At 46.4% G+C, this 15,657-nt stretch overlaps 1 protein-coding gene and 1 long non-coding RNA gene across 51 annotated transcripts in view; one reads left to right on the plus strand and one right to left on the minus strand.

The window, feature by feature from the left end:
• The window catches only part of RALGPS1 (Ral GEF with PH domain and SH3 binding motif 1), a 309,385-nt gene that overhangs the window by 141,214 nt on the left and 152,514 nt on the right, over positions 1-15,657 (plus strand). For 36 of the 50 annotated variants that reach the window (XR_011533384.1, XR_011533386.1, XR_011533385.1 and 33 more), the window contains exons 6-7: positions 4,203-4,292; positions 6,974-7,066. Coding sequence is in view for 47 of the 50 variants with exons in the window: in XM_070595478.1 (XP_070451579.1) it covers positions 4,203-4,292; positions 6,974-7,066 (183 nt within the window). In the remaining 3 variants the exon portion in view is untranslated. The remainder of the gene's footprint in view (positions 1-4,202; positions 4,293-6,973; positions 7,067-15,657) is intronic. The other 14 variants (XM_070595485.1, XM_070595486.1, XM_070595505.1 and 11 more) reach the window with 1 other exon arrangement.
• LOC139079626 (uncharacterized) lies at positions 6,211-11,828 on the minus strand. Its single transcript, XR_011533387.1, has 2 exons — positions 11,704-11,828; positions 6,211-6,675 (listed from the first exon to the last, which is right to left on the minus strand). It is a non-coding gene; the product is annotated as an uncharacterized lncRNA (long non-coding RNA).

The raw sequence follows: 15,657 nt of genomic DNA on the forward strand, positions 1-15,657 counted from the left end.
AACAACCTCACTGAGGAGGGTGAGGGAAAAAGGTGTTGACCTAAGTAACTTTGGAAATGAATGGAGCCCGTAGGACTGAAGACGAAAGGAACTGTATGTAAGCACTGTACTCTGTTTGATAAAGTAGTTTCCCAAGGGCGATGGGTCACAATTCTGGGGCCACTATATATGAATACTGGAATTCAACAATGAAGGAAATGGATGGCAGATGGCGGGAGGCAAGTTTCTCACTGTTGGAGTGGGAAGTTACAGACAAGCAAAGGGAGAAGGTTAGAATGATCCATATGATGATGGATTGGAGTTGGAGACATCAGTAGGAACTCATGTTTAGTTTAATATAGATATAGATGGTACGTGCAGAAATATTTATAGATATAGATATATGTGGATTAGTACACACACACACACACACACTTCCTTGCTCTGCCAGCTGAGATAACCTAGAAACAATGATACCCCAGTACCAACAAGCCTACCTTGCCCCCACATCTTGGTTTCTAATACCATTATCTAATAAAAAGGAACCAAGACTCCTTGGAGAAATATCTGGTTCAGGACTGGGGCAAGAAATGGATAAGATGAGCCTGTAGCATTTTGTAGTGCCAGAAAGTAAGGAGAAGCTCAAACCACCCAACCAACCAAAACAGTGCTGTGGTATGTCAGAGGGATGCAGGAGCCAACTGAAAGAGCTCTCAGTGGCCAAAGCTGGAAGAATTCAAGCAACAAAATAAATAATGTAGTATTGGATTGTAACCCAAAGTATAAAATAAATATCCATGAGTTCATTCTGCTAAAAATAAATGATTGAATAAATAAATGGGGGAGGATAGACAAACCTCCCATGCAGAAAAATTCTGAATAACTTATGTAGATACTTTGGCCTCAAGCAGGTGGAGCGCATCTGCCCACTTCTTCCGTAGTGACCTCCTTCCAAAGTTGGAGGTGATAGTGTTATTTATGTAACCAGTTCCCTATTGACAGGCATTTTTTTTTTCTATTTTATTTTGTAAACAGTGCTTCAGTGAACCCTTGGATGTATGTCCCTCTAAATTTCTGTATTTTCATAAGATAAATATTCTAGGGGGGATATAACTTTAACATCTGGAAAGATATAATCAGGTTGTTCTTCAAAATGGTCTTATGAATTTATACTCCCTAAAACAGTGTATAGGAGTACCAATTTCTCCACACTCTTGGTACAACACATGACTCACAGAGAATTAATGTATTTTCTTTAATATACAAAGACCTTTTACTAATCAATAGTAAGAAGACGGATGTCACAATAGAAAGATGAGTAAAGGACCTGAGCAGGTCATTCACAAAGCATATGGGACAAAGGGCCTTTAAGTACTTATAACAAAAAAAACTGAAAAAAAAGTGGAAAAAAAAAAAGTTAACTGCGTAGTCCTGAAAGAAATGCAAAACAGAAACAGTGAGACATTATTTTGACCATTAGGTTAGTAAAGAAAAAAAGAATTGTAATAACTGGTATTTGCCTGTGTATGGGAACATAGATCTGCTCAAACTTGTTGATGGATAAACAAATAGGCTTTGGAGGCCAAGTTTTTTATATGTACTTTTGAAAACAGGTACACATGCTTTCATTCACTCCACCTCACAGGAATTTATCCTAAGACCTTAATTAAAAATGTATAAAGATATATGTATAAATATGTTCACCACAGTGTTGTTTATTACAGCAAAATAATTAGAAATAACCTACCCAACAATAGGGGGTTACTTAATGATGATACATCTCGAAGATTAAATACTTGGCAGCTGCTAAAAATTATGTGGTAGGAGAATATTTATTCACTTGTCAAAATTCTTGTGATAATATGATTAATATATACCAGTTAAACTGAAAAAGACAAAACGTATGCTCTAGGTATGGGAAAAAGACTAGAAGGACACATCCATAATGTTTATCATGATAATGAGTTTATAATGTTTATCATGAGAGGAGTTTGCAAATGATTTCTGTCCTTTTGTGCTTATCTCTGTTGCCCTTGTTTTCTGCATTAAGCTTCTCTTAAGTTTTGTAGTTAGAAAAGAGAATAAAAAATGTTTAAAACTATGCTGATTCTACCTTTGTAATGTCTTTCTTATCTGCCCCTTCTCTCCGTCTTCAGCATGGTCCTAGCTCAGGCCTCCCATCCCTCGTGTGGACCATTGCATCAGTTTCCTATTGGATGTCCCTGCCCCTCCACAGGGACTAACCAACCTGTCACTCCTCTGCTCAGAAGCTGTTGGAACTCTCCTCGCATAGAATAGTGTCTTAGGTCCTTCTTGTCGCTTTGTTCCTCCAGACCCCCACAATCTGGCCTTCACTTCCCTTTCCAGCTTCAATCTCCCTCATTACCCCCACCCCCTCAGAGCACCTGCAGCACCAGTCTCGTTGGCCTCCTCCGCTCTCCCTGCTTGTGTGTACCGTCACACCTCAATCCTGTCTTCACCTGTTTGAAGTCTACCCATCTTTCAAGGCCTCCCTCCTCCAAGAAGCCTTCCCCTGTCATTGCTTCCGCCGTAGTCCCGTTCACTTGGTTTATGCTTCTATGGCCATGATCACCTGCTGCCTTTTAACACAGTGATTTCTGGAGGGTCCTGCCTCCTCCTTTGGTCACCTCCGTATCAGGCAAGGACCGATAGGGTCTACACTCATAGTGCTTAGAGCCCGTACACAGTAAGGGCTTCCTGAAAGTCTGTTGAATTGAGCTGACCCAGAGTTGCCTCTGCACACCATGTGCTGCAGATCAGAGTCAACTCTGCCATGTTCCATAACTATGCCTTAAATATGTGTGATTTTTTTGGCATGCACGAATCTATTATACCATATAAACTATCACACTTGGGATTATGTGGCATAAAAATGTGCGTGTGTAAATATAAAGTTTATGGGCGTGTCGTTTGGTATCCAGAAAATCTTTCTTCTGTAACTGGCTAGTAAACATTTGAGTCTGAACTTAATTTTAGGCAATTCCTTGGAAAAAATGATTTTATGGAAACCCAGGCTTGTCCTCGAGGCAACCCCAGATAATTATGCAAAGAAAACTTTTCTGTAATATTCCTGCTTATTATAAAAAGCAAATCTTTGATTCTTGATTACTCTTTCCTTGTTTTCTCATTGAAAAGTGATGAAATTTCAGTAAAGAGAATGCATTTGGTTGCAGCAGGAAATGTCCTTTGTTAACTCTGGAATATCCTTAACTTTTTTTCTTTGTAAAATTTAGAGGTTTTAGATACCTCACCTTGTTTTTAATTCTACACATTCCCTGTCTTCTGCCCAGCTCTCCACCTTTCTTTGCGGTGTTATCATTGCACTTTTGGGCATATGTGTTTCACACAGAACTATTGTCATAGTAGTGAAATGTAGACAAGAAAGCTAACCACTTCCCAGCATTTCTTGGCATGAAGCCCCTTCTGTGTTTCATTGAGGCGTCATGCGAGTCAACAACACTGGTAGATGACTTTCTTGCTCCCACCAGGATACTCAGGGGCTCTGGGATGTTGATTTATGTGAGAGGCCAAGCACGAAAGATGTTCTGAACCAAAAGCACCAGTGTACCCTTTTGGCACGTGCTGTCTCCAGAAAAACATGCCCCTTAACCTGCATTGCTTTATGGAACTTTGAAAGACATTTTTCTATTATTTAGATTATTGAATGAACCTCTCCTAGAAAACTACATTTGTTACAACTGTGTGAATATTGGTGAATCCTTCTTGTCTTGGGTCTGGCTGGGGATATGGATCTTGTGGGTGGTACCGCCAGCCAGTGTGCATGTCCCTTTGTTTGGCCATTTGTCCACTTGTCCATCCACCCACTCATCCATCCGTGGTCTCCCCACAAGTGGGACCTTCCAAGCGGGAGTCCTGCCTGATTCATCTCAGAATTCCCTGAGAATTAGAGAGATTCATATGTCGTGGAGGCCCAGTAACTCCCCTGGATGATGACCAAAGTACGTACTTCTCTAAGCACCACTGCATGTTGGAGAGGAGGTGCTGAGAACACGGGGCCCATCTGCAGGGGTGGGTGTTGTAAAGGACCCTCCACCTCATGCGACCCTAGGGTGTGCTCTCCTACCTTCCCGACCTCTTGGGAGTCCCGTGACAGTGGTGGGCAAGGGTGACATGGGTGGTCCGGCATTTAACAACTTTTCTGGTGTGTGTGTGTGTGTGTGTATGTGTATTTGACTCTACAGGTCAGTTTTTGGGTTGTACGAGAAATTCTAACAGCACAGACTTTAAAAATAAGGGCAGAAATCCTGAGCCATTTTGTGAAAATAGCCAAGGTAAGCTGTTTTATTATTTTTCTTCCTTCCTTTCCTTTTTTTTTTTTTTTTTGTTTCAAAAATGTGTTTCCTCAGTACTTTGGGAGCTGCTTTGCTCTGGGCCTGCTGGGCAGGGGGCTGTGACCTGACTTCCCAGGCAGGGGCGGCTGTAAGACCAGCCTGGCTGCCCACTCAGCCTCCCAGCCCCCACGCATGCATTGGCAGCATGCTCCTCCACCCCATGATTTTGGCAGCCACGCATTCTCCTTATCTGGCCTTTCACGGACTCTCTGCGAGACTCCCGGCTACGCCTGGGTCCATTCATCTTCCCACTTGAGGTTTAGCCTGTGCTGGGGGTTGATGGGTTTCAGTGAGTATCAATGGTGGTGAGAGATCCCATCCTGCACAGTTTTGTCCCCAGTCAGCAGAGCTCACCCCACCCTATTCTGAGCTCAAGGCCTGGGCTGGGTGACTCTGCTGCTCCCACCCCCACCTCCTGCCCCTGGTCTGATAGGTTCTGTCCTTGCCAGTTGTTGGGCACCAGGCTCGTGTCTGCCCCCTACATTTCCCCTCCTCTTCCCTCATCTCTGCCAGCCCAGACTGTGACCCCATGGCCTTCCTGGACCATTCCCATCACTTACACAGCCCTGCCAGCTCCTGCCCAAACACTGTTCCCAACCACTAGGCTTACCTGACTCTTGGCAGAGCGCTATTCTGTCTGGTTCACCACTTGCTTCGTGTGCACTTGTTGTCTTCCCGCCCAGATCCTAGGCCAGCTAACCTTTATTGAGGCCCCTCATGAGCTAGGCACCGTAGCAGCTGCTTTACTGAAATGCTCATATTCGATGCTCACATTATTATTACCCCATTTCCAGAGGAGGAAGGGGAGGCTTGGAGAGGTGAGTGTCCATGCCCCGGGCCTCACAGCCAGTCAGTTGCAGCATGTCTCTCTGTCTTCAGGGGAGCTGCCCTGCTGCCCCCCCTGGGAAGGTTAAGCGCATCCATCTAAGTGTGTTAGGGGCAGTGGACACTTTCATGTCCTGTGCATTCTGAAGTGCTTGGAACCATGTTGGGCTTGAGGATACTTGTTGCTGTCAGTGAGTTCATGCTGGACCACGAGAGAAAGTGGGATGAAGTTCTAGCCCACCTGGTGCTTGAGTTTATGGTCCCCACCCAAGGAACCCCAAATGATCCCTCCTTATGTGTGCCATCTTCCTATGGCAGATCGTGCTGTGCTGTGCCCTGGGTGTGTTCTCATGCAGGTCCCCTCCTTCCTCTGGACCTTGGTGTCCCATCTAGAAAATGAAAGGGGTGGGTTAGAGAATCTCCCTGAGGACCCTCAGCTCTAAAAGAAACTCTACGACAGGCACAGCGATTCAGATACATAGGATGAAATTTATTTCTATTATGACACACAGGAAAGAATTAGAGAATGTTACAAGATGTATGAGATGAAGTATTAACTTGTGTGGAAGGGAGAAATCTCCTAGTTGGAACACAGCCGTGAGGACTAGGCATGAGGACTTTTCATTTGTCTGTTCACCCTACTATGTGCTGGGTGCTGTACTAAGTACTGGGGATATGATGGCAGGTACAACTTCATCCCTGCTCTCAGGGAACACACAGTCCAGGGTGAGAGAGAGGCAAGAAAAAGCAAGTACAGTCTGGTGTGCTGAGAGATGCACAGAGTGCTGTGGGAACACACAGGCAGGGTCCCTACCCTTCCTAGATTTGGAAACATGGCCAGGAAAGACATGCTAGAGGAAGTGGCATCTGAGCTTGGATGTACCCAAGACAAGTGATGGGGAGTGGGGGACAAGCCTTCCCAACAAAGAACCAGACCGGCATTGCTCTGGTTACTCACCCTGGTGCCAGGCACTGTCCCATGTAGCGAAAGTGCCATGGTTACCTTCCTCCTTTTAAATATGCGGTTCATGTAACTTGCCAAAGGACACCTCAGTAGCGGGAGCCGGGATTGGAACCAGATCTCTTGGTTCCATAGAGCCTGCTCGCTAACCCACACTTCACTGACTCCCGAGATTGAGAAACGGAGCCCCAGTCCTGTTAGCAGGGTTCCCTCAGCATAAAACCAAGAACAGAGCAATTCCATTTGTCTGCACTTATTCTCAGCTGGTCTTCCATTGTCCTCCGTGGTAAGAACTCGTCTGAGACTGAATTGAATCCGAATGTTCTCCCTCTTCGGGGTCTGGTTCAAAGGGGGTTGGTCAAGTGAGTGGGAAGCCAGGGTTTTGTCTCCCCAGCTGAGAGGGGCTGTGCGGATCGACAGCATCTTCCCTCAGCCCCTCGTTCCGGGTGTTAAGGTGTCACAGAAGCCCCACGGTGATGTTGTTGGCACAGCTGAAGTTTCAGTTTACAAAAGCCTGCTGGGATGGTTCAGATTCGTCTAAAAAAAGAATATAAAGGACATTGTCAAACCCAGCCCCCAGTCATGCTTCTGTCCAGCAGCCAGACTAGTCAGCTGATGAAATTTTGCAAATGTTTAGATGCAGACTCACCTTTTGACAGTTTGCAAGAAAAAGAGCATATGGTTTCTATGAACTTCCTAGAACTATATTTTCTACATGAGATATTTTTAAGTGTAATTGAATTTCATAAATATGACAACATTTGGTAACACTTGAGCATGTTTTTGTTCTGTTGTTTATAGCAGCAAAATAATCTATTCCATATCTTTTTTGCAGAAACTTCTAGAACTCAACAACCTTCATTCTCTCATGTCTGTGGTGTCAGCATTACAAAGCGCGCCCATCTTCAGGCTGACGAAAACCTGGGCTGTAAGTTAAGCTTCCTAAGTCGATTCCTTTGATTTTGGCTGTTGTGTCGTTGGTGAAGTTCTTCATTCCTTAATCCCCAGACGGCTTTCTCCGAGTGTCTCCCTTTGCCAATGATGGAGGATTACTGTGGGTTAATGAAATGTTCCCTGGGCACCCTCCTTCAGTGACCTTAGCTCCATTTTGGGACAAGGAAGTTGTGAGGATGCTGACGTGGCTGGGGTCAGAAGCCCCCTAGAGTGGCCCTTCCTGGATCCTACAGTGTTGTGTGTGATGGCAAGGTCAGCGATATGACTTCTTTCCTCCACTTGGCTGGTATTCTTTCCTGGCAGGCTCCAGACTGCCCTTGGGACGGTCTCTGGGCTGATGGCTCGCAGCTGCCCTGGGTTGCTGGCCATACAGCTAAGAGCTTCTCTGGAGAAACCTGTGACCTTCTTGTAGGGGAAAATGATTGTTTTTTCCTAAAGGCCATGGATAATTTCAGCTTAGAGGTGGAGCCTGATAGTTATATAATTGAGTCTGTAGGAAAGTTTTCCTGCTGTAAAAATACTTTAAAAATATCTCAGACCTCTTTATCCTCCTTCGCTTGGCACCGTGCCTGACATGGGGGAAGTAATTGCTGTTTCCATAGCTCGTTAGCATTCACCTCCTGGCCCGCCTGGTCCAGGGTCTCTCACAGACACACAGCCCAAGCCTTTCAAGACCTGTTTATGTCCCACGGAACTGAAGGAAACTATATGGAATTGTCAGCTGTGCTTCTGCAACTCATTTCCGAACTTCTTCCTGCCAGTCTGTGGGGCTGGGCTGTGTTTCATACTTGGCTAGTTCAGGGGCCTTTAAAATACTTAGGGATTATGTTGTAGGTGATCAGAAATGAGCCTTGTTTCTTTAAATTTCAATTTTCCATAGATCTAGCCCTAGCAAAGTGGAGCGAGAAGTGTTAGCTTGGAGTCAGAAAACAGTCTGTGTTCAGGCGCCATGCAGAGTGTGACTTCTGTGGGACTTGTTTCCCTGTGTCCACTCAGAGAGGTTGGCCTAGCTTAGTGGTTTTCCAGCAGTGCCTCCTGGAGCCCCAGGGGTTCCTCGGAGCTGCCTTGGGGGCCATAAGGGGCTGAGGGAGAGAGGGGGTACCAACCAGACAGCGTGGGCACTCTTTCCACCAGAGCAGCTCATTTGTATCAGTTTTAGTGCTGGGCTTCTGGGTGAATTTCCCTTGAGCGGTGGCTTTGGAGGTCAAAAGCAAGTTTGGAAGCCGCTGGTCTTTGCAGCTGCTGCCAGCCCTGTGATTCCCTGAGTCCATCTGAGCCATCAGGCTTTTTTCAAAAGTTGCTTGGAGATTCTTTTTCAAATGAATTTTCCATCATTTAGATGATGTTATTGTTTCTTGGACTGCTGGGAGCTATGTGTGGACCTGGAGGCATGAATTATGACTCTCATGGTGCACAGCCCTTACTGTCAGTCATGTTGTGACTCGCGGTGACCCTGAGAAGCTGTTGAGTTGGTGAGGGCAGTAGGGAGTCTTGCAAGCCACCTCTCGCCCACATGTCCTGTTGGTACAAGGACAGTGGTTGGCGCAGAGCATTTGGGAAATGGAGGGGGCCAAACTCGTCGTCTTTCCCCCTCATCCAAATTACCCCAGCCCAGGGGCATCGATGACTCCGTTGTATTCCTGACACTCTCTCCGCACCTGTCCTGGCACAGCATGTGGCACATCTGCTCTGTAGTTTTGTGTACAGGTCTGCCTCCCACTTGGGACTGCCTTCCTTCATGATGAGGTCTGATTTTTCTCTGTATCCCTGGTGCTCAGCTAGGTATATGCTTGTGCTTGAGTTATATGTTAATTGTGCTGAATCGCATCCTTCTTTTGCTGTTAATTTCTGGTAATGAGATTAGCCCTAGAAATATTGCCAAAAAAGAGCTGTTTCTCCTTGCCCCGCTTGTCCCTGGATCTGGTACTGGTGAGACCTTGTGCGCCCGGAACAGGGACGAGCAGGAGCACTAAAGGGCCCACGCTGGCAGCCCAAAATGTCAGTGCTTTTATAGTCTTTGTTTTTCAGAGAAGGAAACTGAGGTTCCAGGAGGTGCGTGACCTTTCGAAGATCACAGGCGAGTGCCGGAGCTGATGTGGTGTAGCCTTGCCTTGCTGGACTCCATCGTCCATGTTCCTGGCCGTTGTGCTGGATGGCTTGCCAGTGACGGAACCGGGTGTTGGAATCAGGCTGGGCACAGGGCAGGGAGAACTAGGCACACACACTACTTGGGAGATGGGGCTGGAGAAGTGAGGCTGGCACACAGGCCCTGGGGGACAGGATGTGACTAGCTCCCTGGGTGCTGTCCCTGGGGTGCATCAAAACCCTGGATATCTTGGAAGCCTGGACAGAAAGGAGTTACAGGTGTAGGAGGAGACCTGCCACTCAGTTGCACCATGGATGACCTCCAGTGAGGGCCAGTTGGTCATTAGCTGTTGGGCAGGGCGGCCTGTTGACCTGTCCATGGCTGGCTGCGGAGTGCCAGTGGCCGAGTGAGCTGGGACGGGCCAGAGACTGATGCTGAGCCTAGGCCTGCACGTAGTTGGTGCATGATAAATGCCGGCTGGGTACACAAACAAGGAGGGACTCACCTTCCGCTGGCCCGGAAACACATGGGCAGGGTCTGATTTATCCCAGGGCTGGGGCCACTTTGGAATACTGGCTTCCTCGGAGCCATGAGACCTAAGCAAGAGGTTGAATCGCCAATTCTGATTTCCTGAGCACACATTACCATACGGCTCTTATTCCTTCTACAAATCCAATATTTATCGAACGCCTCCTCTATGCCAGGCCTTGAGGCTGTGGTCAAGGCCCCTGTCTTCATGGGCTTTTGTGTTAGTTAGAGGGGACAGACACGTCATTGGGGAGAATAAACACGTGCCAGGTCTGGCTGGCCCAAGAAATGACCAATAAATGTTTGTTGAATGCCTGGAGTGATGAACAAAGACTATCAGGTGGGATAAAATGGATGCAGACACTAAAACAGAAGATGCGATGGAGAGTGACCAGGTGTCTGCTAGGGAAGGCCCCTCTGAGAGGACAGTTCCAAGTTGAGACCTGAGTGACAGAAGGAGCCGGCCGTGCCCAGATGAGGGCATGCGCGTTCCAGGCAGAGGTCACAGCCAATGCAAAGACCCCAGTGGGAAGACACTTGGTGTGATCGAGAAACTCAAAGGCCAGCGTGGCAGGAGCACGGCAGGCCGGGAGGAGATTGGTGCAGGAAGCTGTGGGTGGCAGCGGGGCCAGTCGGGAAGGGCTTACAGCCTGGAGAAGAGTCAGCTTCTACTCTAAGTGCAAGGAAGGGGTTTAAACGGGAGATGGGCATCATCTGGTTCATGGCTGCTTTTCGTTTTTTTAATTCCTTTATTAATCGCTACTTTATTAATTGCTATTGTGTGGAAAACAAATTGGGTGACTGGTGCAGGGGGCATCAAGAGTGGAAACGGGGCCTAGAAGGAGGTTAGGGCAGAATCCAGGAATGAGGTGGTGTCAGCTAGGATCAGGGAGGTGGCAGTGGACATGGAGAGAAGTGGACCGATAGGAGAGGCATTCTGAAGATAGAGTTGACAGGCTTTGTGATGGATGGGGTGTCGGAGGTGAGGAACAGAAAGGAACAGAAAACCCTTAGGTTTGGGGCCTGAGCAGCTGGGAAGATGGTGAAAGCTTTTCACTGGTCAGGGTGGTCCTAAGAGGAGGCTGACTTATTCATGAGAGACCTGGAAGTATGGAATTCCTGGAGTATGGGTGAGTCACTCGTTACAGTAATTGTAGTCATGTGCTGCACACACACTCACAAACACACACGCGCGCGCGCTCTGCTGGCTCTGTACACGTTCCTCTCATGATTTGCTCTTTCCTACTGAATCGATCCAGGGAGTTTGACTCATCTGCAGCAGCAAACTGAAAACTGAAGTTCTTGGCAGGGAGGAAATCCCAGCCAATGGGTCAGGAGGCCTGGTCTGCAGGGGGGTGACCTGGAAGGGGAACTTCCTGGGAGTGGGGCTCTCGCTGTCAGACATCTGGGGGCACAGGGTCATCGAGCGCTACAGTTCAGAGAATGGGCGCTTTGCAAATATCCTGAGAAGGCAGATGTGTGGCATTCCCAGTTTCAGATTTTAGGTGCCTCCGGGGAGTGCCTCTGCTCCCCGTGCCCAGTGGAGGCCCCAGCAGCCCTCGGATGCTGCTGGGAAGGTGATGCTGGGCAGGGCTGCCTGTCTCAGGCTTTCCTGAGCATTGGCTCAGGTAGGAGGCCAGAGGAGTTGGGGGTGAGGAGATGGGAGGCAGAGGAAACCAACATTTGCAGCCTCCAGTTACTCCTTCCCCAGTCGTTCCTCAGTCGCCCGCTTGTACTGCTGATCAGAAGTTCCCAGTCATGAATTCTGCCGACATCTTTACCCCCATCTTCCTTGACATTGCCACAACGTCGGACACTTCATCACCCCCTTCTTGAAAACTCTTTTACCCTGGCTTGATCCTCTTCCCACCGCTCTGACAGCTGGCTCCTCCCTGACTGCTTTGGGTCCTCTCACCCATTGGGTGTAGATGTTTTAGGAGGCTCTGACCCCAATTCCTGCCACCCCCAATCTGTTTCCCATCCCTTGGGGGTCTCACCGGCTTGGAGAGCTTCAGCCATCGCCTCTGTGCCCCAGTGGTGGCTGCCTCCTCAGCTCTCACCCCAGCCTCTCTCCGGAGCCCAAATTCACGTCCCAACCCCTGCTCCACAGAGCCCTTTGCTCATATGTTCCTTTGACAGCTCACAACTTGGCATGTCTGAGATCAATCTTTGGTTTCCAGGAAGTGATAATGAGTGCCAGAAGACTCTTAGCAGACTGTGTTTTGGACTTTGAGACAATATGGTAGACTGAGCTGACGAGGAATAAGCCCCTCCCTCCCAGTTGCCCGCTCCAAACGTACAAACACAAATAAATGCTGGATAAAATACAACCAAATTAACAACCAAGAAGCAAAGCTGAACTAGAAGCCAAGAAAGGGAAGTCACCATGTGCTAGAAATAAAGAATGCTCCCGGAGTCAGCACAGTGAGCAGAGTTGGGAGAAACCCCTGCGTGTAGGCCTTCGCAGCAGGGAGCTGGGGTTCTAATGCCTACACGGGGAGGGGTCCAGGCTGCAGACCCACGCACATGGGGGCTGCACTTCAGCTGCTGAAAGGAATCAGAGAGCCATCAAGTATCAGCTATCAGAAAATCTCTTTCCAGCCTGGGGAGTTCCAAGGGAGCATGAGAAAAGTTACCTATGAGATGCTGTCACCCCAGCCTGTACCTCAGGTGGCTATGGGGTCTGAGTACACATGACCTCAATTGGTATGGGGACTGCAGGCCAAGAAATGAAGGGCTGTGTCGCATGGAGTTAACAGTGTGGACTCTTGAGTCAGACAACTGGGCTCAGGCTCGGACCTGCTCCTTATGGTAAGGAGATAAATGAGTAAATGTATAAAAAGTGGTTAGAAGTGTGCCTGGTAGATAGTAAGGGCTAGATAAGTATTGGCTGCTGCTGCTGTTATTATTATTTCCAGCTCTTCTTGACTGTTCTCAAATGGGCTGGCAGAGGCTGCTCTGCCCAGAAGCCAGGCCCTTTTATGACCTGATATCATCATCGTCATCTTCCAGCTACTCCTGGTCTTGCTGTCTCTGGTCCTTCCTCACACCACTGCTGGAGTGATCACCCTCAGCATAGCTCCAGTGTTTTTCCTTTTCTGATTAAAGACAGTTTGTAGCACTCCCCCACCCCTGGCTCAGTTGGGGAGTCTGTGTTCACCATTCCTCCAAAGCAGGATGCTCTGATATAAACCTCTTGGTGTTGTTCTATTTAATCAATCGTTTGAACATTCATTTCTCCACCTCTAGTTGTATAATAATGAATATTTTATCAGCTGATTTTTAACCATCATTTGGATTTCAAACCTTGGACTTCACTGATCCTGAGAGCAAGACACGACGCTGAGCTTGAAGGAGAGAGAGGGTTGGTGTGTCTTGATGGGTGTTTTTGAGGGAAACGTGCATTTGGGAATGTGGCGCTTGCTGTAAGCTCGTGGGCAGTGAGCGTATTGCAGGGTGCCGAGGACGTAGTAGAGACATTTTGGCAACAGCAGCAAATAGCAAAAGGTTTCATACCTACTTCACACCTAGTTCCTGACCCTAAAAAACAAACCATAAACCTTTGAGCTGTGGCCAGCGGAGCATCTGCTACCACCAGCAACCCAGCGCCCCAAGTCACGTGCGGAAGAGACGCAAGAGTTGGCTGGAGGAATTTCCTGTTCAAACATGGCCACAATCAACTCATTCTTTCCCCTTTGATTAGTATTCGCTGCTCATGCTTAGCTGCTTGTGATTGGCACCCTGTCTGCAAGTTGAGTTGAAGTATCTGGAAAAGTAGAATAAGCAGTCAAAATGGTCATCACATGTCCGTAGTGTTCAGATGGCTGAGTCAGAAACATACTTTGCCTAATGGCGAATTTCCATCTCTTTCCTATCTTCTCGGTCTCGTCCACAGCAACATTTGCCTACATTTCTGCCAAACTGCTGCTCCCTTGAGCCTCCCTGTGTGCCTACCTCCAGGTCACTGCTCATGCATTCTTTGGCCTCTGGGGCCTCTCCAGCCCGGTCTCCGCTAGTGGAAATCCCTCAAGACTCGTTTCCAGGACTACCTCTTCCTGAAGTTCCTTCTAGAGACCTCTTGCAGTGTTTGTGACCCTTCCTTGCCTTAACTAGTCCTTTTCATTGATCATCCAGCTTGAACAAATGGAGATACACACTTGGTCCCTGACTCCTCACCCCTCCAGACCAACTCTGGGCCCAGGATGGGCCATTGGCAAACTTCCATTTGGAGACGAATCTCAGCCTCTTGGCTCTACTCTTGGGGCTTTGTGGGAATGTCTCCTGAGGTTGCCAGGAGTGGAATTTAAAAAAAATTTTAGCAAAATTACTGGAAACACATGATAAAAATTGTCCTATGAGATTATACATTGTGTATGTATGTATACATGTGGATGTATGTGTATGTGTGTACATGTAAACTGTTAAAGGATAATTTTTTAAAAAGGGAAAATCATGACTCATATAAGTATAAAATGAATACTTATCAAGATTTTATTTAACTCATTAATTAGTGAGAGAACCACCAAGATATTACAATTATATCAAAAGAGAACCCGGAATACTACACTTTAAAATAAAAGTCGGGTAAGGAATAATTTTTAAAACGGATACAAAATTAGTTGGTATTCCCAGGGAGATAATCACTGGCATTCCGTGAGACATAGTTTGCCTTTCAATAGACAGGAATTATTTGCATTACTACATTTCCTACAAGTTAACTTCTATCTGTACAGAGTTTAAAATGGCCTTAGTCAAAGACAAATATGGACAGCTGGCCAGGACACCTACGAAATTTCAGAAGTCACAATTTTCCCTCATTTTACTTATGACGGTCTCCATTGCATCTAATATTTTACATTAGCGATGTTACTTTGTAGTTTATTTCTCAGAAACTGATAGTTTGTATCTAAAGAGGTAAAAGTTACTTTTTTTTTAAGCGCCTAGGTTTTATTCCGTACTCAATCTGTTGAATCCATTGGTCCATAGATTATCCACAGCACTAAAAATTCTTTCCATACCAACAGTAGACACTGGAATTGAAATAGAATTTTGAGCCAGTTTTAACATATTTGTAGCAACGGGCTCTTTGTTGAAAAGCGTTTCCACATATCAAGAAATGTCATTCTCTCAAGGCAGGAGAACAAGACACCAGCATCCTCATAAAGAGCGTTGGGAGGGACGTTTTTCCTTCCATGGAAACAGCTTCCAGATTTGAACTATTTACCAGAAGAGGGGGGTTTTTCATCATTAGTCAAATACAAGTGCCACGTACAGGGTCTTGGAGCATGATAAGGGAAATTTCCAAATTTTTTTCTAGATATTTGACCAAGATATCTTTTCTCTAGATGGTTGGTCACCAAAATTTGTGATCTTCCTGGCTTTTGACCCTGCGATTTATGAGTCTCATGTTATCCCTTGGAGCTGACACTTGGCACCATGAAAATTATTTGAAATCAGTATGTAGGGACTTGGTTTTTACCTTGGAATTTTAGTTAACTTTGCATATGTGGCTATAATCCCTTTCTCAATCCGAATGTTGTGTATTTTTTGCTTTTTGCCTTATTTGTAGAGGTTTATCTGTATTGTTGATGTATTATAAAAATTGGTTCTTGAGTTATTCATCATTTCTATAGGTTGGGTGTTTAGTTTAATTTTGTTTTTTAATGTATCAGTTTCTAAGTTTATGTGTTAATTGATTTCTCTTACTTTTTTCCCAGCTTCTTGAGTTGAATCTTCAGTTCATTTATGTTCTTACTTGTTGAATTATGAGTTTAAAACCACGTGTTTTCTTCTCAGTACAGTTTCAGCCTCATCACAGTTTAACAGAAAGTGTTCTCATTGTTTGTGGTTTGTAAATAGTCCATCATCTTAGCATTTTTTTTTTCTGCTCTTTCTCCCCATATCCCCCAGTACGTAGCTGTATATCTTAGTTGCAGGTCCTTCTCGTTGTG

This window comes from Equus przewalskii, chromosome 26 (assembly GCF_037783145.1).
Source record: "Equus przewalskii isolate Varuska chromosome 26, EquPr2, whole genome shotgun sequence".
Lineage (NCBI taxonomy): Eukaryota > Metazoa > Chordata > Mammalia > Perissodactyla > Equidae > Equus > Equus przewalskii.